Source organism: Wasmannia auropunctata, unplaced genomic scaffold, assembly GCF_000956235.1.
Source record: "Wasmannia auropunctata unplaced genomic scaffold, wasmannia.A_1.0 LD336106.1, whole genome shotgun sequence".
NCBI classification, from domain to species: Eukaryota; Metazoa; Arthropoda; class Insecta; order Hymenoptera; family Formicidae; genus Wasmannia; species Wasmannia auropunctata.
The window spans coordinates 1,762,292-1,788,975 of record NW_012026784.1 but is presented as its reverse complement, the minus strand read 5'-3'; the positions used below and the strand labels follow the sequence as shown (position 1 = coordinate 1,788,975).

General features: G+C 48.7%; 1 protein-coding gene across 1 annotated transcript in view; it reads left to right on the top strand.

Moving 5' to 3' along the window:
* Window positions 1-511: 511 nt before the first annotated feature.
* Window positions 512-26,684, top strand: part of LOC105451919 — an 87,886-nt gene continuing 61,713 nt past the window's right edge. The window contains exons 1-8 of the mRNA XM_011692652.1: window positions 512-869; window positions 2,448-3,336; window positions 4,868-5,124; window positions 5,230-5,617; window positions 5,705-5,969; window positions 6,061-6,252; window positions 6,611-7,295; window positions 7,419-7,515. Of these exons, the coding sequence (XP_011690954.1) occupies window positions 2,559-3,336; window positions 4,868-5,124; window positions 5,230-5,617; window positions 5,705-5,969; window positions 6,061-6,252; window positions 6,611-7,295; window positions 7,419-7,515 (2,662 nt within the window). The 5' untranslated portion in view covers window positions 512-869; window positions 2,448-2,558. The remainder of the gene's footprint in view (window positions 870-2,447; window positions 3,337-4,867; window positions 5,125-5,229; window positions 5,618-5,704; window positions 5,970-6,060; window positions 6,253-6,610; window positions 7,296-7,418; window positions 7,516-26,684) is intronic.

The window sequence follows — 26,684 nt, the reverse complement described above, 5'->3', positions numbered from 1 at the left end:
TTTCTGATCAATTTCGCTATTAAATTCGTGTTGAGCAAGTCGATGATTCATCTTTAATAATCACAACAAATCGAAACGTCGCCGAACGCCGATAAAACGAAAGGAAACGAGTTCGAGAGTTCTTGAAATTTTCACGTACATCTCGATTCTTTTTCTGGCGAAAGAAAATGACCAATTATTAAAATAACTATAGCTAATTCTATGGCGATTGTTTCTTTTTTAAACTCATCGACAAGCTCTCGGAGAACTCAAAAAAGTTTGTGTAAAGGAAAGTACATAAAGCAAGTTTTTGACCTGTAGATACGGACCAAACGCAATTTCACATCGACGTTGTGGCGCGTTATAAATTTCACATTTCGCGCCGATTTTCCAGTGGCGGCAGCCCGGTCGCGAAGTCGCGACGGCGCGCGTGCCCCGCGCGCTCCCATTGGCCGTCCCGGCGGCGCTGTCATATGATGAAGCTGCGTGGCATGATGGGACGGCGGATCCGCGGATTTTGCAACATGGCGGCGAAGTGAGGGCGAAGTCGCGGGTGCTGTGCCATCGGAAAATGTATCCTTCCTAGTCGCCCGTAGTAGCGGATCTCGTCGTTCGCCCGCAGTCACGCGCGACAGTGGAGATACGTGTCCGGTTGTTCGGTGTCGGTCGCGCACCGGCGGCGTTGGCGCGTGTAAATATGATCGGGACGGCCGGCAGCGCGACGACGAAGGTGACACCCCGCGGCACCGTGCGCCGCTCGACCACGTATGGCAGGGACTAGGGCTCGCGATAAGGGAGCCCCGCTTTTGTCCGAGCGCGAGCGAGCCGCCGAGACGGAAGCACCAAGTAGCAACGCGATGTTGTGGCCAGCCCTGCCGAACTGTGAGAACGTGAGTGTCGTGTCGCCGCACGCTCTGGCACGGGCGGGCGATCTCGCGATGCGGGCCGCGCGCGGCGGCGGTCACGTCGGTCGCCTGGGCCCGCGCGTAATTTCGGTAGCGAGAGAGGATCGCAGGGCTCGCGCGGCGAGATCGGCGTTCTCGGAATCGACGAGCGGCGCTCCGGGTCGCGCGGCGCGGCGCAACGCGCCGCGACTCGGTTCGCGACGCAACGCGGTGCGCCGCGCCGCCCAGCGCGCTCCTCCGCTCCGCTCTGCTCCACGCCGTCCCGGAGACGCGAACGTCGCACGGCCGCGGCGATCGCCGATCGCCGGGGGACGTGCGACGCGGAGGCGAACAACGGGCGGCGAGAGCTCACCACCACCATTGTGTCCGACCACGCCAGATTTCTCGGACCACGTTTCGTCGATTCTCGCGGCGAGCACCGCGCGCCTCCGCTCGCCCCGCTTGTCATCGTCCGGGCCCGACCGCGCGACGGCGATCAAGCTCGTCGTCGGGACGCGGTCGGGAAAAACGGCCGCCTCCACGCCTACATTTGCGTTTCGCCCGCATCCCGATTCCCTCACCCCGCATCCCCGCCGCTGAAAACACACGGGTGACACACACGCTTCTCCTTGAACGACGATCCTTTAGCACTCTCGCTTACCGATGTACCGAGAAGTTTGATCTCTGGTCGGACTCGGTAAACGTCGACGTAGCGATGCTCCAAAAATATACCGCCTGCCTGGCGGCGGTCTAAATGCATCGCGGATAGATGCCGCGGTATCGTCACGAATTTTACGAATGCTTCTTTTTAAACGCACCTTTTTGACCGTCGTCACCTCGCGGGACTGTCTATTTGCTTACCAGATGCTTGCGCACGAATTACATCTCCGTTCTTGTGCCGTTGCTTGATAATGAGTTGTAGACGTATTGGCGTTACGAACATTGTGCGTGCAAAGGAAGTAAAAGTCACAAAGTTTTTACTTTCAAAATGCGTTGCAATTTTGTTGTTGCAACAGTGCAGCTTATTATCAAGTAGTATAAACAGCAAATTGTTCAGTGAACCGTGGCGGATGATTACAACCGTACAGTTTCTGAAAGCTAAGAAATCAATTTTAAAGAATTCTTCTTCTCCGTCTGCTTTCTTTTCCAGAGAATCTTTGTCTCGATTGCGCTACGATTATTTGAATTTGTTAAACAATTTGCTGTTCGAATCATAGTTACGCTTAAAGCAAAGTCACTTTTAGAAGTTCCGATATCATTGAAACGTTAGCGAAGTACAAGTACTTTATGAACTTTAAATGCACGAATGACTATTGCAAATTTACTGTTATTTTATAAAATTACTTGGTGATACAAATATTCTAATCTGTAAAATTATATCACACTTGCACTCAAATAATCTTATTTACATGTAAGACGTTCTAAGTGCACTTGTGTACAGTTGACTCTGACAGATATACAAAGAAGTGCAAATGATTACCAAATTATCAATCGCTACAATACAAATAGATGTGAATTATGTGTAAGAACCAAATACATATATCCCGTATGTAATTTATTTACAAATCTATTCTGTATTTTCAGATATACACAAGAGATAGAAGCTCTATCAATCACTGTGATTTCTGATCGTACATGCGTGCCAAACACGAAGATATAAGAGGGCGTTAAAAAGGGATCCAATGGTTTCCTGACATGATGGAAAGCAAATTATATGTGAAGAATGAGCCGGGACTTGAGGGGCAATCGCTCACGAATGCGCAGCCCAATCCGCCCGAGGACGGCGGCGGGGCAAGAATCTGCTTCGTCTGTGGCGCCGTGGGCCACAACGAGCAGCATTGGCTACGAGTGAAACCAAGTCCAGGTGGCTCGCCCAACGAGCCCTACTTTCCGTTTCTCGAGTCGCACGAGCCGCCAAGCGGCTACCGCGGCGACGGTGCCAGAAGCGGCGCTGTCAAGGCCTGCAATCTCTGCTACATTCTGCTGTTGCAGCAGTGGGAGAGCTACGAACGGGAGGCTAGACCACACAGCCAGCGGATTTACTGGTTGAAGAGATGCGACGGCGGACCGTTCACGGGTGCCGAGATGGCACTCCAGGGCGAGTACGCCGCCCAGGTTCTGGGCCTGACGAACGATCAGACGCCGCAGCTCAGACAGGAAAGTCGGCCGGTCGGCGTCTCACCTCGGTTACCACCCTCGCCCTCGCCGAGGGTCGAGCAGACGAGACCGCCGTCGAATTCGGTCGCCGAAGTGCCGAGGCCGCACTCTAACGCGACGGAAACGCACAGGCACTTGGAGCAGGCAAGGCTCACAATGGAATCTCCCCACCATAGATTGCAATCACCTCATCAAAGGCTGCAGAGCCCGCGACAGCCCGTCGAAGACGCTAGAGTATCCAATGAGGCGGCATTGGATCTCAGACACGCACCTAGAACCTCACCTGCGCCACAGCCCACCTTACCGCCGCCTGCAGGTTATAATCACTATTCTTTTAATCTCGTCTCGTTGATCCATATTTGCAATTGAGAGAAAGAAAGTGTATATTTTTAACTTTGTATTTCTTTTTATATATTTGTAATTTTTGTACCTTGTTTTAAATACTATTGGTCATTTGTAATTTTCTTTTTTTATTTTTTTTTTTTGTTGTATTTTTAGTCTTTGATAAGTTGTTTCGAACGATAATGCTAGTACATTGATAAGAATACGTTTCTTTAAAGAAACGTATATATAAGCAGGACGCGCGAAGGCAACCGTCGGGTTCTTCCTAATTATTAAATTGACCAAGCGAGTTTAATTGGATCTTTATCTGAGGTCAACTTACTGCTTTTATTCCTAACTTTGAGAGAATCAAAGAATGCACTGTTTGTATGGTATAATTGTAATCGGTGAAGAAAATTGTTTCAACGAAAATGGAAAAAAAAACAAAAAACAAAATTGGTAATAAATTTATAGAATATGATTAATATTTACTGATTAGTAAGACACTTGTCTTTTGTTCTGATACTTAAGTACCTGATATTTTCAAATGATAAGATACAGATCACTTCCTTGCCGGTTACTCCAATTTTATTACGACTTACTGGCCATTCTATATTAAGAAAGCTTCAACCGTCGACAGCAGTGTATGCTTAGATATTGATAAAGTATAATCTACGATGTGTAATGACGTAGAGTGCGATCGAAAAAAATATTTAGCGGCAATCGTGTGAAAGCGCTTTTAATGCGCTCAATACTTAAAGCAGGTCCGAAGTGTGCACTTAACGAAATAACTTGGATACGAAATCACCTTGGACAAGCGCTATCTAGATAGAAGTAAAAGCTGTTTTTCACCGCTATTACGTTATCTCGCTTTAGAATGTGTACGCGGTAAATATACGAAATCGGGCCGTTATTTACGCTGGCCTTAGTCCTTCCGTGCATGTAATGTAAACGTTTGAAAGTAAAGGTTAACAGTTTTCTAGATAAGAACTATGTGGAAGTCGCGCGGGCGAAGAGTCGTCCGATTCATTCAACGCGCACGTCCGATCTGAGTGCGCGATTCTAGCCGATTTTCCTCCCTCCCGCTCCGCTCGCGCCCGCGGATTTATTGAGCTTTGGTGACCTCTACAATTTCGATCCGGCCGATCTGTGATATTCATTAGTCAGCGGGTACGTGCCCCGACAGATAACCGGGTCGTTCGAAATAGAACTATTGAAACACTGTTTACTTGTGTCGTATATACGAAAGCGCGAGAAACTATCAACACTCCCCGTATTCGGATGTACAGCGTGGATATAGCGTGGAGATAAACCTGCAAAAAAAAAATACAGTTTCTAAGTGGGCCACGTGCAGCGCGATGATAATGTCGAAGGCGTGTACGATTCTCGGTACAAGTAGGATGGCCAGTTGTCTCGTTGCGCGTTCACGGATTTTGACGCGACGCCGCGTGAAATGAAACGCTCGTCGTCGTCGACGACGATGAACGGACAACCGCGTAATCAATCGTCTGACGTTGCGATTGCAGCTATCTACAGCGGCGGATCATCATCTAGCGTCGGCACGGACATCCTGGATCTGTCGATGCCGGACAAGAACTCGGTCACAGAAGTCTGTTATGTGTGCGGGGACGAATTCAAGAGGGGATCTCTCAGTCATATCGCTGCGAAGCCACTGCCAACCCCGCCGCATCCTTCTTCCAGCCCACCGCCGTTCTTTCCGTCACTGATGCTCCATCCTAGGCCGAGTAGAAGTCGTCCTATGGATAGTGCTGGACGCGTGCAGGTATTGTCTTTCGACATTTATTTTCTTCGTGTACTTGTTAAAATATTATTTTTAATGCTTCTGTAATAATTAATACTAACTTTTCGATCTTTTTTTTCTTTTTAGGCCTGTTCAGCGTGCCAGAATCATCTTTTAATACAATGGAAAGCGTATTCGCGGCAAGGAGTATCGCACACTGAAAGAAACTATACGCTTCGCAAGCGGCAAGCACCTGCAATGGATACAACCACGTTTATTTGCTACACTTGCGCTCTCGAGTACCCTTCATCCAGTATTAGACTTCTGTACTGCTGTCCTAATCCAGAGAAGGAGGTGTACTTCCCTTTTATTTATTCTCTGAGACCTCCGACAGGAGCTAGTCCTATTAGTCCTCAGGGAATGGTGCAGGTTTGCTCCATATGTTACAAAGCTATCCCGCAAAAGCAGCAGGTGTTTGGCGGAGAAAATCACGAGGCGCAGCCAGCCGGGCAAAACACGGATTTCCGTCAACAAGGTTAATCCTTCATTAATTCCGAAGAACACTAGTGTTTACTAGAATGTTTACAGGCGTGTCTAACGGGATTAAATATTTTCGTTATAGGTCCTTCGCCACGGCCCGCTGTTCCGAAATCTCCAGCCAATTCAGCTTCAGGTAGCGATATTCGCTTTAAGCCATACGACTTAAACAAGTCAACGGTTGCTACAAACAAGCAACGAAGCAGTAGTACCACCGTCGCCAAAGCTCCGACGCCTGGGCAACGAAATTCACCTAGCAACGGTCCCGCAGAAAATGGGACTGTTGCGCTTGGCCAAAATTACAGGTGCTATATCTGTGAGAGATTGTATCCTCGCACTCACATGGAATGGTAAGTTCTGGTATAAATATCACCGAGAAGATTATACTTACACATAATCCTATTACGAGAAATCGATAATCCTACGTTTTATCCTTATCAGGTTATCTACGAGCCCGGAGGGAATGAATTCACATGCTATGCACTTTCCTTGCTTGAGAGGAATGCTACGTACGTCTGAAAACGCCTGCATGGATAGTCATGGAAGAGTATTGGCGTGTAGTCACTGTGTGAATCATCTTGCGCAACAGTGGGAAAGTATGGACGCTGAACGGGTTCCTTTAGAACGCCGCAGGTTAGTTCGCCGCAAATTACATTAGCTGTTATTCTTAAATGATGTGCATACATTAGCATGTTAATAATACAGCAAGAAGGATTGATTAAAATGGCTCTATCTACGATTATATCTATCATTTGTGTGTATGTATATATGTATATGCACACACACACACGCACACGCACACACACACACACACACACACACACACACACACACACATATATGTACATTCTTCTATTTCAACTTTGTAAAAGATGAATAGTTGTACAATTCTATGAACAGTTACATTTAAAGAAACGTAATTGTCATTTCTAGAAATTATTTTTATTGGAAATTATATCAAGAGAATTAAAAAACATTTGTTAAATTCCAGGTATGATATTCCTAGTCCACATCCAAACGGTGATGTGAACCGATCAATTGCTACGCCACCGAGCTCCAGTTCGGATCGAACATTTGGAAGTAATCCAGGCACATCGAGCAGCTCGATTTATTGTTTCCTATGCGGTTTACACAGCGATTTAACTCTGGCGAGAGTCTTGTACGGCCGTCCTCAGGGTCGAAACGCGCCATTTTTCCCGGAATTGTTGCGCCATCAGTCACCGCCGAACGCCGAGCAGCTCCGCGAGGACGGTTCCGCCCTGGTCTGCACGTTTTGTTATCATTCACTGTTGGCGCAATGGCGTCAACACGAATCTCTCTCCGGTGGCCAGCAAGTGAATGCCGCCGAGCGCCAGTACAACACCCACGATTTTTGTTGTTACGTTTGCGGCATCGTGACGTACAGGAAACGGGTACGGGCGCTGCCGGTGAAGGACTTTCCGTTCCTGAGGTACCACAGGCAGCCGGAGAAGAGCCTGCTCTTGGAGAACGGCGATTATGCGGTGGTGTGCTTGGATTGCTATGAGACCTTGCGTACGCAGAGTCTCGAGTACGAGAGATGGGGCCTGCCTGTTGAGAAACGAGAATACAATTGGATTGTGCAACCTCCGCCGCCCGAGGACAGTCCCGACGCGGCCATAGCCAGATTACCGTCGGGCGAAAGGTCCGAGAAAGTGGTGAGTACACTGTGTTTACATGTTTGCACGTCGATGACATAACGCGCGCATAAATAGGCAATAAAGTCTATTACACGCCAATAAAGTCGGATTGTTACAGCTATGTCTGTTTATCTCTGGCAGGTTCCACCGACATTAACCGTCAGGCCAGCGCGAAAGAACTGCTCACCAAAGGCACCCGACAAGAAGGCACCTGCAAAAATTCCGGAGAAGGAACAAGGTAAGTGATAATTCGAATGAAATGTGCTTACGATGCAGTGAGTTTCGTGTTGTGCTTGTGATATGCACGAAAATATTTTTCGTACATATCATAACATTCTTCAACGTTTCTGCTTGTGAGGAGACTGAAAAACGAAGTAAAAATTATCACGTTATTTTACTGTATAAACAAGACGGTTAGCGCATTTGAAGCATTTTTAAAAGTATACTTGGCGAGTTTTAAACTTTTCTCGTCTCTTGCTCAGTAATGCACTTACTTAGTACTTCTTAATTAAAAGGATCAACAACAACTCTCGGAAGGTTTTCTCTAGCATCGGTAGTTGAAGCACACTTCCGTTACTTAGATAATACCAAGTTGACTTTTCAAATTGAAACCATTCTGCTATGAAATCGTGTGGAACGACTAATCCTTTTAAACTTCTCGTTTTTCTAAGAGCCTTTTTTCGCATCCAGTTTAAATGACGTGCGAAACTCTAAGATCCTTATAACTATAGAGATTCTTGGATATTTAAATATGAAAAATATCGAAATATATCTGTTAGATTTATTAGAATTATGTATTAGTATTATCGCCACTACTTGTTTTTTGTTTAAGAATACACTTGTAACTTTGAGCTTTTAGCTAGATACTCAGGTATCTCTTTCCGATCGAAAACTTTTTCTCTTATCCGATAAAAACTAAATGAAGCAAGTCACGAGTTTGCTCTATCGATCGTAACATCCAGTGCTCTCCACGAAGATTGCGATCGCACAGTTAAACATTGTTAATCTCTAGATTTAATTAGCTCGTTAATAACAATCGTATTTCTTGCACTTTTCGTCCGTTAAAATTTTATCTCTTATTTTAAAACGGAATGAAGCGATTAAATGAAGTGCATCGATCGATGGTAAAATTGAAGGCAGTGCCTTTTGATCTCGCTACTCCGCACGTTTAAATATATATACATATATACAAGTATATATATATATATATATATATATATATATATATATCTAGCTAAAACCTCAAAGTTACAAGTGTACTCTTAAACAAAAAGCAAGTAGTAGCGATAATACTAATACATAATTCTAATAAATCTAACATATATATTTCAATATTTTTCATAGTATTTAAATATCCAAGAAGTATATATATATATATATGTATATATTGAAATATATACATGTACATTCGCGTATTTATACAAAGACTCGGTGGGGCGGAATGTACAAGCGGTGGATGTGGAAGGAAGAGGGTGGAAGAGACGTGAGTGCTCTTAAAAATCCGACAGACAAAAGGAGACTGGCGGTGAAGAGCTATCCGAGAGCATAGTCTCTGATGGTTTGCGTTCGAGCGAATTTTCGCCGCTTTTTTTTTCTCCATCGACCTTCTTCTGATTTTCTCTTCCTCATTTATGTCTTTTTTTTTTCTTCCTTATCTTCATGAACCCTCCCTAAGTGTATCTCGAGTTACGAGCAATATCTTTCCCGCTGTGAACACACCTCGTGTACGCTCCGTAATTATATCTTGCGATCCTTCTTTCTTTACTACGCGTATCCCAAAACGATATGATCAATTACGTCAAGTTCAAATAATAATTTGTACGTTTACGTGTGAACACACATTATAAACTGGTACGATCAAATTTAAGAACGCAAAGGATTAACGTGAGAATATTGCACCCGAGGTGTGGTGCATCTCGTTACATTTTTATTCGCTGACACGGTGCGCGCGCGCGCGCGCGCGTGCGTTCGCCCGAGAAAAGCTTTCTCGCCGCGAAAGGTTCCCTTGCGGCTTTGTTGCTGTTAGCCCGTAACACTTTCGCTTTGTTCTCTTCCTTTTTCGTTCCGACTTTAGCGGCGGCGTGCACGCCCCTATAGCGGCGGAGGAAGGCACGTCTCCTCGAGTTTACGCCGTTGGACGCGTGAGACCACCGTGCAAACCTGCCATTTAGGAGTCGTAAACTTGCACTCGAGCAGGCCGTTGAAGTCGCCTTTTTAATCCGGCCGCGCAAGACAAGCTTGTAAAAAATATATTAACCGAGTAACCTTCCTCGTACAGGATGTTTCACAACGCTAACGCGGTCCTCCTCCGCGAATTTTTTCAATTCACTCGATTATCGGCGAAAACTTTGTGTAAAAAGGAAACTCTTGTATCTTGCAAACGTCGCGATTATTTCGCGGAATAAAAGGATTCCTTAACTTTACGCTCTATTTATTCGCTTCCGTAATCGGGAATAAAACGGAGATATTATACATTTATATCGGAAGCGCTGCGAAATGCGCCGGAAATCCTGCTGCTTAACATACCAAACGTTTTAGCGCTATTATAAGCTCGTATATCCGGATACTGTGCGTGACCCTTTCGAGGTGCTTAAGTATCATTATCGCGAACGTAATGTCCATTTATGGAAATTCGCTGTTGGTAAAAGATCGGTTTCTTCATTTTCAGCTTCCTGTTCCGCGCGAGTTCTTTTGCAATGAAGCATTATATTATATATAATCAAACGGTACACCTGGCATTGTCGAAAGTAGCGTTGTCATGTTTGCAATACCTATAATTACCATGGCATATATCATAAAAAATTATAGACCACGCGAAATAATGCCCCTTTTAATCGTTTATAATACGCTTCAAATTTTTATACTTGAATAATGGCATTTAGCGAACTGGGTGAAAATTGAATTTAATCTTTCTGCATTAAAACTTAATTGAACGCTACTCCCTCGGCAAGCTTTCAAAGTTTCAGTTTTTAAAGTAGTTTAAACTAGCCTGCACCGCAAATACTTATTTAATAATGATTTAATTGATTAAAATGTTAAGAATTCCTTCTTCAATCTTCGTAACTCAAATTTATTCATCTTCCGCATATTATTATATATTTTCAAATGTCCGTTGTAAATGTCGTATACGAGCAACTAAATTCACGACGGTAATTCGCCGCGACTGGAAAAGTCCTGAAAATATAACAAGAAAACGCAGAAGTCGTTGGTAATTCCGAGTATCGCGTTCTCATCGAGGAAGGGTAGGGAGGAAGGAAGTGCGCGCAGGCAGGTATAATACGATCGTCGAGATCAGGAGGTCGATTAAGGTCGGTCGATCTGGCTTAGAGGGTACGCTCGGGGGTGGCGCTTGAGGTGTCGGATAGGACTTAGCGGAGGGCTTAGCGAGGAGCTTGCGCCCCGTCGTGGATGGAGCAAGGGGGTTAAAGCACGGAAGGTGGAGTGCGCGGCGTACCGTTGGGCGAGGAGAGACGCGGAGGAGGTGGTGGTGGATGACGGGTGGCGGGTTGGCGCGCGGAGAGGCTAGGAGCGGGGCTGAAGGAGAAAGAGCAAACGCCCGCAGCGTGACACCGCATTGCGCCCACTTGCCAACCCGCCCAACACCTAAATTCGAATTAGGGAGCCAGCCCCATCGTTTCTCGTCAACACGCCTGCCCTCCTCGTCCCGGTCCTCGTCTCCTCCTCGAGTCGTCCTCGCCCACTCGCCCATCGACCCTCTTCACGGTAAACGTACGGGGCGAAATGTCAGCCCTCTCACCCCGTCCGTCTGCGTGCACGACGTCCATCTGCGACCCTCCTCGTTCTCTCTCTCTTTCTTTCTCTCTTTTTCACTCTTACTCGCGCAGAGAGCAATCGGCAGAAGAGTACCCGCTGAAGCGTGTTGCCTGCCTGTCGTCCTTCCTGCGGGAATCGATATCAATGTCATCGACGACTTGCCTCTCGCGTTTCTTATCCCTCGCTAACCGGCACCATGTACTCGTGGCTGGTCTAGTCAGGCACGCTGCCAAAAGGCTCGATTTCGCTCCGTGCACCATCGCTGTCTCGCGGAATCGGTGCCAAGGCGCGACCCGATCGACCCTCCGGCTTCTCTTCTGGATATTACTTTGCAGGCTACTGTAGCGTGTATTCCTTCATCAGTATTTATGCGCATCACTTAACTAAAATACAACGGATAAAAAAAAATATTCTTTAATTTTTAGTGGATGCTTTGATGCTATAATGGGAAACGTCAGACGTTTAAAAAACGTTAAAATTTATCAAAATTTATTTGTTAAGCGTTGAAATTTATTTATTAAAATATTTAATGTAAAGATTTATGCAAAATATCAAAAAGACAATAATTTTAATTCTAATAGTTTTGTAAAGGAAAAAAATTAATTAATTCGACATGCATTGCATCGCATAGGTAAACGCCCTGTATGGAAATCGTGGAAATTACATATGATATAGGCGTACGCAACAACTATCGAAATATTAAGCATTCCTAAGGGCGCATTGTTTCCGAAGATTGAAATGGTTGAATTCAATCCGGGTGATGTCGCGGTTCCGCGAGCAATTTAATCGGATATCCGCGGCGCGAAACCTGCGTTTAGACGCCTCGCGAACCGAATGCCGCGAATTCATGTAGCGAGGTACACCTCTCAACGTGCTCTCTTAAGCGGGACTGTGCTGTTGGCTTGGCGCGTGTTAATAATTAACCACCGTCGACTGCTTTGCGAGAGTGGTAGAACCGCTCGCGGCGGCAGCGCTGGCAGGCGGCTCCATGGCTCGTTTCACCGCGAATAAACCTTCCTTCCGGTTAGCGCCCCCTTTCTGTTTTCCGCTTTCTCGTACGGTCCGTTCCCTCGTTTGCTTCGATTTGTCCGTCAAAGTCTACGGCCTCGACAAACGATTCTTTTCACGGAACGATGTTTCCGTTGCTATAACGGCATAACGACTAATTTTCTAAGTTAAGCTTTCGTTTTCGCGGAAATTTACAAGACATTATATATATGTTTTGTAAAATGACGGAGCAAGAACAAACAGAGTATAATTGAAAGAAACGTAGGTTACATCTCCGACATAATATTCTCGCAACGTAATATTTTTAGTATACGTTTGGATACCTCTCGTGGCCGCGATCGTTAAAGGGTAAATCGTTCGCAGGCACTTGCGTATGCGGAGTTACTCTCGTTCGAGAGCGCGCTAAAAATAATACAGCTTATTAACCCCCCTGGAGAACGTCAACGTGCTATTATAGAGTGGGTGGCGGTCGTGAATGACGAGGCAGCGAGGGCAACGGGGGTGGGAAGGGGGGGGATGGGTGGCTGCGAGAGCAGCGCGCGTTTGTTCGGCGGAGGGGGCGAGAGAAAAAGTGAACGGCACCCCGAAAGAGGATACGAGGGAGAGCAGAAGAGGGTCGACCGTGGCGCGGAGGATGGAGATGAAAGAGGATAGTCAGTCGGGTAGTCTAGGGTGAAAGGAAAGGGGCGAGGGGGAAGTTCCCTGTCGCCGCCACGTATTGATTTTGTCCGACAGACAGTCGGCTGTCGGGCTGTCTGCCTCATAAGCCTAACTCGCCGCACTGTGGGATGTCGCGTGGGCCCTACATAGGCGCGCTGTTCCCACATAGGTCCCCGTTCTTGTTTTTTTTTTCTTGTTGCTCTTCTCCCTCCGGAGTGGGCGATGACACGGTCCCGAGCGCGGAGGGCACTCCTGGCGTGAAGGGCACTCTTCTGTTGACCCTTGCAAGGCGCCGCGTACTCTCAGACGGTTAGAATAGAAACGGTTCGTTTAAGATAACGGAGTATTCCAGGAATTTCTACGTCTTTCAGAAACTGTCTCTCGTCGAGCGCCGCGCCGATCGCCAGTCTCCGCGATCGGGATCTCCCTCGTGGCGCGATTTGCGAGATGCGTAGGCTCCAGAATTGGAATTTACGTTCGCGAGGAATGCATAGGTTTCTCAAGTGTCTCTTAGACGGGAATTCTTTCACAATTTCACGCGCGCCTGCTCGAGCCTATAGTAAAATGTCAGAGCGCCGCGCGCTGTTGCGTTTGTGTGATTGTCAGTTATACGCGATAAAATATTGCTGTCAAGGTTCTCTCGGGGGATAACATTACTGTTGCAATAACGAAATAACGAGGAAACAACGAACTTTAAGTGCATGGAGTTAATACCTTTTTTATGTTTATTTTTTCCGGTGTGTCGCGCATATACGTTTCGCAACATGTTATTCGTTGAGTTTTTATTGCACAATTCGCGTTAGGAAAAATCCGTAGCAGCAGGAGTACGGCGACTATAACGACCGTGTTTTTCCTCCTGCTTCATTTTTATCCTTCCCTCTATTCGCTGTCAGTCCGTCTCCAGGTCGTATCCGTGACAGACGTGCGTTCTCTTGCGAGATCGACTGCCCGATGACACGTTCGGACTCGCGCCCGTCGTGAGACTTGTGAAGACACGTCGGCGCTCGATCGCAATCGGTCTACCTACACGCCGCGCGTAGTCCGACTCTTCCGCGTCGGAAGTCCCGAGGAAGCCATAAATATCGTTTCACCGGCCGGTGCACTGGGCACTGTTGAACGTATACACGCGGTATACCAGGCGTATGTGTGGTGTGTGTGTGTGTGTGTATACGTCGTGGTAATACAACGGCAGCGGCGAGCAACAGATATATCGGAGACATTCGTCACCGCGTGCAGAACACCGTATGCGGGATTGCGCGCCGACTTACGGGCTAATTGATCATCGAATATGGAACACCGTCCTGTCCGCGAAACACTCGTGCAAGCTACCACGACAGCTGCCGCCGCTGCCATTCATCGCTGCGTTGCTCCTCGCGAGAGGCTGTTTCACGCGACTTGCACCTGCGATAAATCGCCCATCGCGAACGACGCCGGTGTAATGCCGCCGGAGAATCGTCCGGTGATTCCGCAGGAGCTCGTTCCGCCACCTTCGAGTTCGTACGTCCAGCCAAACGAGGACCGTTTGTCATCGGCGGCTACGTCGCACGACGGCAGTTTAGTCGAGGATCCGCTGATTGAATACGTCGAGAATGTGGAGGATGTGATGTCGGATCTGTTGGAACGAATTTTGATACTGCCGTTCTTACTTAAGAACAAGGAGACCTTCATCAAGATCGCGATGATCTATTAAGTGATTCCTTTAAGATGACATTATCAAATTATTTAATACGAGATACGTACAGCGTTGACTTGAAATTGTGCCGTTAAATGTTCATGGTGAATCTCCTTGAAAAATTACATGAAACAGCAATTTCATTCCCTATCCGCTCAAACAATCATTATAATCAGTCAATATAATGCGAAGAATTATTGGCATGTATAGTTACGTAATAAATTCGCGCGTTAAATTAAATACGTTAAATACGTCGAATTTTTCCAAGTGTTAACAGAAACTTGTTGCGCCTATAGAGTCCTAGATACCGGACGATGCGATCGATAGCTCTCAGGCTCGAGTTCTTTCTCGAGCAATTATTTTAGATTGATATTGCAAGACGAGCGCGTTTCCCATCCGAGGAAAGAGCGAGGGGTGCCTTTTAATTATTCCCTTTCTTGCGTCCGGCTCGGGCTCGTAATGTCGAGCGCGCGCTAAAATCGATAACGGGGTATCGCTGTAATCGACATGGATATAGCGTACGCGTTAATAGTTAATTATCAACCTACTGCGAAGCAATTAATGCAGCAGGCGCTCGCAAATGCACAAAGCGTGTACGCGCGCGCTTGATGATATTTACAAATGGTGTATAGGGGACAGTAAAATTGTTTCGCCGAATACCTCGCGCGATTTCAACCTGCAGATATTTCGATATCGATATCAAATTACTTCGCGCGATAAATCGCGCTAGGTTTTTCACTGGCATAACTTCCGACTCCGCGGGTGCGCACTTCTGCGTATAATAACTGTGCACGTGGCCAGTGCCACGTAGGTATGCAACGTTGTTTTACTGTCGCTACACGCCTATACATGTGATACCATCCCGACGATCCCTCGCTTACTTGTTGCTAGCGCGAGGAAAATGATTTTCATCCCAAAAATTCAGGCTTATATTATATATCGGTGGGATCACTTCGGGGCCGTGCGCGCGCGCGCGCGCCGCTTTTAATATACGCGCACGTGGCCACTTTGAAAGAGCCACGATACGTTGTTATCGGCTTAACGATCAACTTTAATGGCCACATCAGTTTATTGGATTGCCGGCTACAATAGCCGCGAGTCTGTTCCCCGCGAAAGGGGAAATTAATTGCGCATCGCGGACACAGGGCGGGGGAGGGGGAGGGGGTGTATCGTGCACCGCGGCAACGGGAGAATATTATTGCGGGAAACGTATTTTGTCGATGGCAGGCCCGTATGCGCGCCCGCGACGCGAAGTTAATTACCCGTTTACAAGAATTAGCGTATCGGTAATTTCGGCCTTGGGATCGAAATAGATCGACGGCGCGGTAATTGTTCCCGCTGGCTAATAGCCACGGTAAATTACGCGGATAAGATAATCGCGCCCGAGCTATCTCGTAAACGACGAATGGACATGTCGCGTAAATATTGACGGAGCGTCGAATGTCGCGTTGGAGAATTCCTTCCTAGAGCGATGCCGGCGAATAGAACGACGTACTCACGGCGACGACTTGCAATTTCTCGTTGCTGTGCAAACGGCCGTGTGCGTCTTTCGGGCGAAATGCAAAATTTACGCAACTCGCCCCCCTTAGGGGCGAGTATCAGCTCGAGTAGGTTTTTTTTCGTTGAAACTTTTACTGTTTACCTTCTCGCTCGCTAAACGCTGTAATATTACGGCCTTAGGATCGTTGCACGCATGACCTCGCGTAAATGACTGTCTATTTAGCGTCGATTGACCATGACGGTTTCACGGATTGTGTTCCGCGGCTTCGGCGGACTTGCGCAACTTTCATTCGTAGCCGAGCGGCACGGTGACAATCTTTCCGAGTGACGTCCGTTAAAACCGCGTTTTACGGGTAGCTAAATTACCTTCGAGCGAGCAGCGGCGGCAGAGCAGCAGCAGCAGCAACAGCGGCAGCCTTGACCCCGTAATTAAAGCGCAATGGGTACGCAAGAGAAATCGTAAATATTTTCTGAGAAAATGTACGACTGATATTTCGCAATGAAACACTAATCGTGCAGTATTTACGCGGGCCGATTAAAAAACTTCCATCGTTCAGTCGCGAATCGAAACAGTCTCGAGGAAATATCGTGCACATGAAATTGCATATTTATAATAAAAATGTATACAGTGTATTCAGCCAACTGCTCGTTGTGCGAACTTTTTTTTCCTATAGTTTTTCGCGACATTCATAAAAAATGAACGACAAAATAATTTTCTGCATTACGTGAATCTCTTTGTACTATAATATGTTGAGATGTGAAATATGGGGACGCGAAATGTCAACTTTGATAGCATACGTGAACAATGGCATTACACACAGCGGCCAGGCTAGAGGTGGTGTCGACGTGCGTCAAAGGGTTAACGGATAATGGTACCCTGAACGCGCGGGTGTCGTTGGCCGAGTTCGCGCCGAGTTGTCTCGCTTCGCGGAAGTCAAATTACACGTAGCAGAGCGGCGAGACGGATATAGACGCGGCACAGATCCGCGCGCGTACGTCAAAGCGACGACGCGCGCGAATTATTTAGGAAGCCGCCGACTTCGTAATCGTTCCATCCACGTCAGGGCTTTCGCCCCTTCCGCTGTCAACCCTCACGCCGCGCCGTCACTCGCCCGCCTCTCAATCCGCCTCTCGCGTTTACATCGTTTCGATCCCCTTTAACGTTCGAGTTTCCGGGTGAAGCAGCGGCAACGACGACGACGACGACGGAGGGGATGAGGATGAGGACGACGGCGACGTCGGTGGCGCGAGCGGAACCTCGACGGAGTGCAGAGTGGTTGGATTTTAGACCCTCGGCGGAGGGTAAGGGGGGTAACGTATATGCGAGGGGGTGGATATAACGGGAGAGAGCGTCTGCGGTGGTTGAGAGGAAGGGTGCAGAAGAGGGGGGCGGCTTGTGCTGGTTGAACAGCGCGTGCCGCGCTTCAGCGCCAGATGGCCCCGAAAGAACGAGCGAGCGAGAGATGAAGAGAGATAGAGGGAGAGAGAAGGGGAGAGGAGATAGAGATAGAGAGAAATAGAAAGAGAGATGAAAGACTCCTCTCGTCTCTGGCGTTTAGCTCGAGGCTGCCGGTTGCGTAAGACGAAAAGAATGGCAAGGAGAGCGGGACATCGGCGGGGACAGCACTCGGGGAGCCTGAAATGAACGCCGGGTCGCGTTTTCTTCTTTTCATTTTCTACCGAGGGAATTTCGTGAGAAACGTTTAGGTCCTCCGTAGATTTCGGGGTATCCCGTTGTCGTGTATAGGGGCGAGATGGTCGCTTTTCGTTAACGTGGGTGGGCACGGGAATTGTGTAGGTATACCCGGAGTCCGTTAAACTCTCAAGCGCGGCGGACGGACGAGTTAGGGCCCCGATTGTGTACCCGATTATATTTCGCTTATCTAGTTTCTCGCGACGAAGAGGCTTATTTTGCAAACGGTGTTTACAGATGTAAAGAAAGAGAGAGAGAGAGAGAGTCTGGGGTGATAGCCTAAGCGTGGAGAGATGCTAATGGGAAACGCGGCGGTTGTGTTCGTATGTACGCGAGGTATTATTATTGGTGCACGCGGCGTAGGAAGAAATAAGGCTGACGTGGGTTCTCGGAACGGAGGAACACAAGAGTGGGACGGGACTAACATTCGTGTCGGGACTGTCGAGAATCATTTATTCATTCACGGCGTCATATAGCGATCGCGTTGTTGCTTACATTCTCCTTAAACACTATCTTCTTATCGCGCCGAAATGCTTTTCGTCGTTCCGACCCAACGCATTTCAATGCTCAATTCGAGTCTCGTATCGTAAGTCTCGAGCATAGAGTTATACGTGTATTTTTAGATATACGCGAATAATTTGCGTGTACTTTTAAAATATTTGCAAAGGGCAGAATTCGCTGACAGTAGGTTGTTCAGGTGTATTCAAGCTTACAAAAATCAAAGAAAAACAGCGCAAGTGCTACTTGTGAATTATTTAATTACTGCGAAACTATGCGACGCACGTTTACTCGTAAGTCTCTCTGTAAGACATCCGATTGAGGAGTTCTTACAAGCTCGAGAACGAAAGGAAAGGATTAAAAAAAAAGACAAGAAAATTGCACATGATACGAGAGTTGATGCCAGGCGTTACGTGACCCGAGCGAGAATGATGAACGGGCCGCAGGAGAGAGAGAAAGAGAGGAGACGTCGTCGCTGTCTCGCGGTGTGATTCGCGAAGATGCATGTAATAACGTGTGACGGCTCGTCGCTCTCGCCGAAAGCGAGCCGCGTCGCCGCGTCGCGTCGTGACGAGGGAACGAGAGAAAGAAGGAGTACCGCCGCCCGCCCCACTCTGTCCCGCCGGCAATTCGATCTTGGTCGCGAAGCGCGCGGCGGCGGACGCGTCGTCGGCCGCAGGTGGTAGGGATCGACGAACGCGGCGGAAGCGGGCGAAGATGGACGAAGGGCGACGACGTTTCGCCGCTGCCGCCACCGCACCGTGCCGCCAGTCCCGTCGCAACCGCCGTCGGTTGTACGTCGTGACGGTCGTCGCGTTCGTACGCCACGTGAGCGAGGAGCGGGAGAAGGAAGCGCGCGGAGAGTGAACGCGGCGGGTTTCTCGTATGTGTGTGTGATAGAACGGCAGGATCAGGCGGACGTCGTGCCGGCGGGGGACGTGGGTCTCGTTAGTGATGGATTTTCTCTCGTACGCCGCGTAGGCGGGCCAGACCAGACGGTTATACGTGCAAACGGGGCGCACGCGCCGCACGGGGGAAGAGAGCAGCATTTCAAAAGAGAGGCTCTCTTTCTCTCCCTCTCCCCGTCCCTCCGCCACCGCGTTGGGTATCCGGAGCCCATCCGTGTTCACGCGCGCGCGCCACCCCTCGCCCCGCGCGTGTCTCGCTAACACTACCATACGCGTCGCGACGGAAAGACGCGCGCGTGAAAATACGTCCTCGCCGTATGGCGGCAGCGCCGAGGCGTACAGTCAATTAGCCGTAATGGCACGACCTGCCGCGTCGGTCTCGGCCAATTAAGTGGTGATTAGTGTGCGGGGCTGTGCCGTCGCTCTCGCATCTCGGCGGCCCTCTCTCTTTGTTGTACGCGCGCACACACGTACACACACACACATAGGCGCGTAAATACGGCAATCCGGAGTCGCGTCACAGTCGATTTCGGTGACGGTTGTAATCGCGCGTGGCGAGAGAGAGACTCTCGACGCGTTACCGTGTCGCAAGGTCGGATAGGTGGACGGCGGTGCCTCTCTCTCTCGGTTCGGCGGCGGTGCCTCTGTGTTCCAAGGCGGCGCGTCAGACGCGCGTCCGTCGACGCGCGTGTGCGTGCGCGCGCGCCTGCGTACGGCGGTAGAACCGAACGCCCGTGGCGGGCCCGAGGCCGTAAATCACGCGTGGACGAGAGGAGACCGAGGAATAGTCGTCGGTGCACACACCCGCGAGGATGCGCGCCGGCCGGTGATACTCCGCTCCGATCGGTATCGCTCCGGGAGGGATCACTCAGCGGCGGATAACGCGGTTGTCCACACGCACAACCACACATACGCGCGCGCGCGCGGTGCCGCCGATCGCTCGATAATACGGTCTCATTGGGATTCGTGCGCTCCGACAACTCTCACGCACGGATGGTGAGAAGCGAGTCCTCGTCGTCGTCGGACCTAAAAATCTCTCTCGCGTCGCGCGGATTCACATGCCAGAAAAGTGTATGGTGAGTGCGTGAATCGCCGGAGACTCGAAGAAAACGCACGGCCTGCTGCTCGTGGGGCGAAAGATGCCACGCAATCGGCACGCGAAGGAAACTCGTCGGCATCGTCGCGCCGCCGGAACTGTCGTCGTCGTCGCCGTCGTCATTGTCCCCTCGGTGTAGCTCCCTTTGCAACCCGCGTCCGCGTTCGCTCGTCGTGTGCCACCGCCTCGGCGAGAGACCAGCTGTCAAAATGGACTTCCGGGCGCCACATCCGCTCGTGCACCCTTCGCACGCTGGACACCCTTACTACTATCCAGGTACAAGGTGTTTTTATACTACCGACTCTTGTCCTTCGGAAGAACGCTCAGCGCGTTTTTCCTTTTGTTTAACGTCAATTTAATATCTGCGTTTATGAATTTAATATTTGGAGAGACGAAAAATTTGACTGATAAAAACGGCTAAGGAAACTGTAAGAAAATTTCTAATTCAAACTTGAAACGTTGGTGTCAACATTAATGGTACTGTTCGATTCGCATTTGTTACATTAATGATATTTGATCGAGTTAAAGTATCCGAATATATTTTCATTTGTCAAATTAAACAAAATTAAAAGATAATTAGAAGTATTTAAGGGAAAATTTTTGTTCTCTTTTGAAAAATCTGAAGGAAATAACGGCGGCTTCTTGAGTCCGAGCCTCGAGACTTCGACGCTTCTCCATCATTTTCTTGATTTCGGAAAACGCGAGTCGCGCGCGAAGGCTGACAATGAGTTACGCAGCGTCGCCTCGGGCACAAGGAGCCGCGCGATCGGCTCGACGTGATGAACGCCGTTCACGCGACACCCGTTAACACGCGATGCACGTTTAATGCGCGCGTGATGTCGAGATCGTGTCGCGCGTGCGGTGCATCGCGCGCGAGGACGGCATCGGGAGAATGCGCGATTAGGCTCCAACCGAGAGAGATCGGGCGCTGAATTATTTCGATCGCGTATCCCGAACGCCATTGGGCACGCTTTTCCGCACGCGGAGCGTTTTTGGAATCTGTAAACGGAGCGGGGATTGGAAAGCGGCGAGGGGGAGGGGGGAGGAAAAACATGCCTCGGGATAGAATACTTTGACCGTCGAAATACATCTTACTCCCTCTTTTCACGGCCGAAAATTCGATGTTTGCTGAAGCGCGCAAGGGGTTGCATCCCTCATGTTTCCACTTGATCATTTCTTGACAAAAATATGTTCAGAGATCGTCCGGCTCTCTCAGAGCGAGATCTGCTTTCCTCTCGGCTGTCTATTCTCTTCGAACTAATTTTCCGACGCATCGTTAATAAAGGAAAAAGCGCTATTTCTAGTCGCAATCACGTAATCGAACATAATCGAACGTGTCGTATAAATATTTATTTCATACACATTATTATCATATACATATATAAGTAATCGTATTAATAAATTCCTCGTTGAGATTTTCCACCTCTTCTTCCCTCATCTCTCCCCTCCTCCCCGAAGTTCTTGCCTCGTAACGCGTCGTTTCAAAGTCGAGATGCATTCCTTTGCATATTTTGCATCCGAACGTCCATTGCACGCGCGCCGAATAGATAAATACCGATAATGTTTTTAAACGTGTTTATTATGCCGGCAGTAAATTTCACAGCGCGATGCAGTTAATTGCAGCCTCGTAAGTGGCGCTTGGCTAACACTCCATCGGAAAAACGTGCTCGATTAAATTAACCCCGTTCCCCCTCTCACCTTCGCGTGTGCGCTCGCGCGACAAGAAGTTGCCGCGCCGCAGTTGCAGTTTCCAGGATTGGCCTTCCGCGCGATGTCTTTTTGCATGCCGATGAACGGGCAGCGGGACGGAGTGTGGAGGGGGGGGGAGGGGCGAAGGGGAAAGGAGAGGAGGGGTGCATCTCGCGGCGCAGGAAACGAGCGTGCAAACTTGACTCGGCTCACCGCGCGAAGCCCGCGCGCGCATCCAACCGAGTGCCGGGCAATTTCCTTAACCACCTCGCTGCATTTCGCCTCCCCCCTCCCCGCTTCCCCCGCGGAACGCGCGTGCGTTCGCTCCTTCACGCGTATAATTTCGATATCTTTGCATGCGGAACGAGATGACTGCGTCATCCCGCGATCTGCGAGCGCGAAGGGGAAGCGTCCGCGCGCGTGATACCGTTCCTCGCGTTGCATCTTAAATCCGCCGGTGACGCAGCCTGTTTCAGGAAACGCGCGTATTGATGCGTTAATAATATAAATATCGGTAATAATATAAATATGTCGAAGGACGTTGGATGTTACGATGCGTTAAAAGAGCTCCGATGCGTTTTTCTCTGGCGTAAACAGGCAAATAACTTCGCAACTGAACAGTAAAAAGAAAAACGAGCTTTGTCATTAATGGTTCCTCGCAGCAGATGGTTTCTTTCGCTTGAGATGCTCGGAGAGAGTTGAAGCGTACAGTCCGCTATATGGTTTACCGTTTCACGTCTATTAAGTGAAATACCAGTCGAGCCCACGAAATACCAATAAATCCGCGTAGCACGCAGCAGTCCTTTACCGAGCGGAAAAAGAGAATCCGCTAAGCGTCTGCCGTCGATAGTGCGCCAATCTCTCGGAACATCCTCCGTTATAGTCGCCAGGTTTTTTTTTACCCCCTCTCGACACACACCACACACAAACGCACACGCGCGCGCGATCGCCATATCGATTGGAGGGTCGATGGCTCGTTTCGGAAAAAAAAAACGTGCGAATTAACTGCTCGGTGCTTATACCGCGGCACGGGAAAATTAAAAGCGACGATATGAGAGTAGAGCCGGCCGCGATTGCAATTTCCAATTCTCTCGTCGCCCCCCTCCCCCTTCTTCCGCGTTCCCTCGGCTCGCCCGAGGGATTCGGTTGCGCGCTAGTCTTTATTAATGCAGCATAACATCATTAATTGCGCGGGTGCGACTTTTTTATCGGACGTTCGGGGGGATAAATATTAGCGCTGCGAGTTAGCTATTTCGGCGTATCGACTCGCGCCGGCCGCAATCGTGCGTGCGTGCCTTCGATGTTTATTCACTCCCCGTTTTATCAGTTCTCCTCTTTCTCTTTCTTTCTGCCTCTTTCCGTCTAATCCTCGCTTTGATATCGAGAAACCGAGAGATAGCGGCTACGCGGACCGGTTGTTTACTAAATCGAAAACGAAACATTTCGGCATCGAGTGTCCGCGAGCCGAGCGTTTGAATCAGTGTAAACGTTTTTAATAAAGCGAATATCGTTTGACTTCTGCAATCAGAAGAAGCTATCAGTAGCAAAACCGGATGAAATTATTTCATTGCCCATAACATTACGATTCGTAGAGATCGTAGATTAGAGAGCGCGTCATTTCGATATTGTTAACAGATTTTCGTGTGCTTTGATATTGTCACGGATTTTTCCGCCGCGATATTTTCTATCTTGCGCTGTCGGGGAAGCGTAAAATAGCTTAGCCTTGAGTTACGACGAGCGTTTTTCCACTACGTATATGAATTGCTATCTCGCGCAACGCGCGACGATTTGAATTCACTACCTTTGATACTCGCTCGCATATTATCGCCATACTTACGTACAGCAGCGCTGAAATATACTTGAAGTATTTAGGGTAGCATTGAGAGAGCTGCATGCATTTAACGTCGAACCGATAACCGTCCCACGTGTATTTATGCAAGACGTCAATATCCACGCTCGCAACTCCCACGCGTATTTACCGTGGTTATTATTTCTATATAAAAATTCCCACGCCGTGTTGGAGCGAGCGAGCGACGGTTCGCGGAAATCATCGTCGAGATTCACATGCGTGATTACAATCCTTGCTCGCGGTACAGGGAGATCTACCGCGTATATCGAAATCTCTCCTGCGCGCGCGCGCGCGCCGGATAAGGTTAACTCCACTTTATTCGAGATTTATATCTTTCTCGATGATCGTTCGGCTTGCACGGCAAACGACATCGTTTCTTGCCGGTGAGACAGCTTGTCGCCCGAGCCGTAAATCACTTCGCGGCCGAGCGGCGGACATTGTCCCTTTGGCAATAATAAACGCTTCTTCCGCACCTTCCCTTCGCCGTCCTTCGCCTGCAACGATTCCCTCCCTCCTCCCCCGTTCCTCCGTTATCTAGCCACCATGACCGATAAAACGATCTGACGTGCGAGTGACGTCATCATTTTTTGTCACCGCCGACGTTTCGCGCGAAAAATTAACTATTTATCAATACGCCGAGATTTTTTAACGGATATTCCGGTAATAATGAAAGCTCACTCTCCGTCTCTCGCGTCTCGTCACTGCACCAGCGATTTCTAGCCAACCTCCTCGATTATCCGTGAACGAAAAACGATAAAATGAGAAGGACATTCGAGTGACGCCGCGCCACTTTTCCCGCCGCGCGGAAAAATTAATTATCTATCAATATGGCTGGATTTCCCGCATTTTTTTGCTTCGCGCACCCGCGCGCGCGCGATCGTATTCCCGAAGTGGAAGCTGAAAAAAAGCATGACGGATTACGGATCCGGATATCGCGTGCCGCTGGATTATCTCGGATTCTCTGCGAGCGCGATGTATCCGCGCCGCGCTCCGGTTAGATTAACGAAAGTAATTCCACCCGCGATTAAAACGCGATTAACACACGACAGTTGTTGATATTGCGTAATAACTGCGATCGGTTTGGATATTCTTTCCCCTTCTTTTTTTTTCAAGTTCGCACCACCCACGCGATTATTCGCGACTTTATACTTTCTCACGGTTGTTCGCGCAGGATGTAAAAGTCGTGTCTTGTAAGTACGGTCGTTCGGGCCGTGTTGAAGTTGTTAAAACACGATTCTGGAAGCCTACTATGTTCCTTCGTGCGTTTTTTTTTTTCATTCTTATGCTTGAGCTTTCACTGCGGCTTCTCTATTAATCGATTAACCTGCTATTCGAATGCACATCTATTTCTGGCGGGTGCAATGTGCAATGACGGTTTGCGTATAGTCTCGCAATGATGGAACCATCGGATGACGCTTCCGATTCCGCGGATGCGGTCGTAATCGATCCCCTCATTAACATCGTGCAATTGTTTAGAGATTCGCGCACGCTTCTGGCCCACCCGCAGGCCTCGCTCTGCAAACCGTCATCGTGTTTAGTCGCGTCACGCAACTGGACGTGTGTGCAATCGTCACGCTTGCTCGCACGCTCGCGCGGGACAGGCCTTGTCGTTAAGTGACCCGTATTGATTATCGAGCGGCTAATTTAGCTGATATTTGCGTGGCTCCTCTGTGTTCCCGCGTGCGTGCGTGTGTGCGTGCGTGCATTACGGCTCACAAGCTCGTCCCTTTTATTGCTCGCCGCTGCGTGGACGCGGTCTTGTTACCGCGCGCGTGCGATAAAAAATAAATAACTCATTCTTAAAGGCGACATTTAACCATACCAATTCTCCACACGGCACGGCGTCGTCGGTCGTATACGGTATACGATAATCGGCACGCGTGGTCAACGGATTGCCTACCCGCCTCGTTATTAATAACGCATAAAAGATGACGCTGCCATTAATCGCCGCTCCACGTGTTCGTTTATGCGGCCTCGTATCAGCCTTCCGTAATGACGAAGCTCCAAGAATGAACCCAGAAGAGAGAGACAGAGAGAGAGAGGCAAGTGCCGCAAGGGGAGATTATCTCTTATCGGGGAACGATCGAAGTTCTCGTATTTTCTTTTTTATATTTAAAAAGCCTACCTCGCTCGCCTGCTCGCGTGAATAATATTCGTGTTCGACAATTAGCGGAGGGTAAAGAAAGCAAAATAAGCTTTCGTTCCGAGTTTAACACTTCGCGAGTTAATCCTTCCTGAAAGCCGTCGGCGGACGAACACTGTTCGTGCGTTAGCTTATTTACTGATGCACGAAGCGCCTCTACCGCGAGATCGGCCGCGGGAGTCTTGTACGGTACAGAGAATAAGGGAGAGAGAGGAGAGAGAAGAGAGGGGGGGAGAGAGATAGAGGGAGAGAGAGAAGCCCCACTGACAGGCCCCGGGGTTAAATCCAGTTCCATTACGGGATCGCCGATCCGGGTGGTCGACTAACAGCGTCTAACTCAGCTAATTCTCGTGTCCTCTCTGCACGCGCACGAGTTCACTCGCCACGCTAAGTAATACCGAAGCGAAACATGGTTTTCTTCAATCGCATGGGAGATGCGATTCTCGATCTCGGTCAAGCGCAGTTAACTGAAGACAAGTCAATTCTATGAAAGTATTATATGATGCGGTGTCTTTTTACGATGCGTTTTTTTTTTTACGCTGAAGACGATATCTTAAAGTTTATTCTTTATTATATTTTACATTATTGTTTAATCTTTTTATTATACTTCTCTTTTAAATTGATATAACAGTCGCATAGTGTACATGATTTCGACACGTTTAATGCTCCTCTCGTCGAAATTGTCCTCAGAAGCTAACGTGTTCGGCAAGACACGAACGCAGGTACTCTTTCCCGTTCTTTTTTCCGCTATCCCTCTCGGCTTTTTATCCGGCCCACCCGTGCGGCACCGCAAATGTCTCGCAAGGCCTGCCCGGCACTCGGACCGTAACGAAGTGGAACGGGCGTAAAAATGAGTGGAAGACAATTAAGGAGGGGTCGGCGGGGGGAAAGGGGCAGTCGGAGCGGTGAAGGATCAG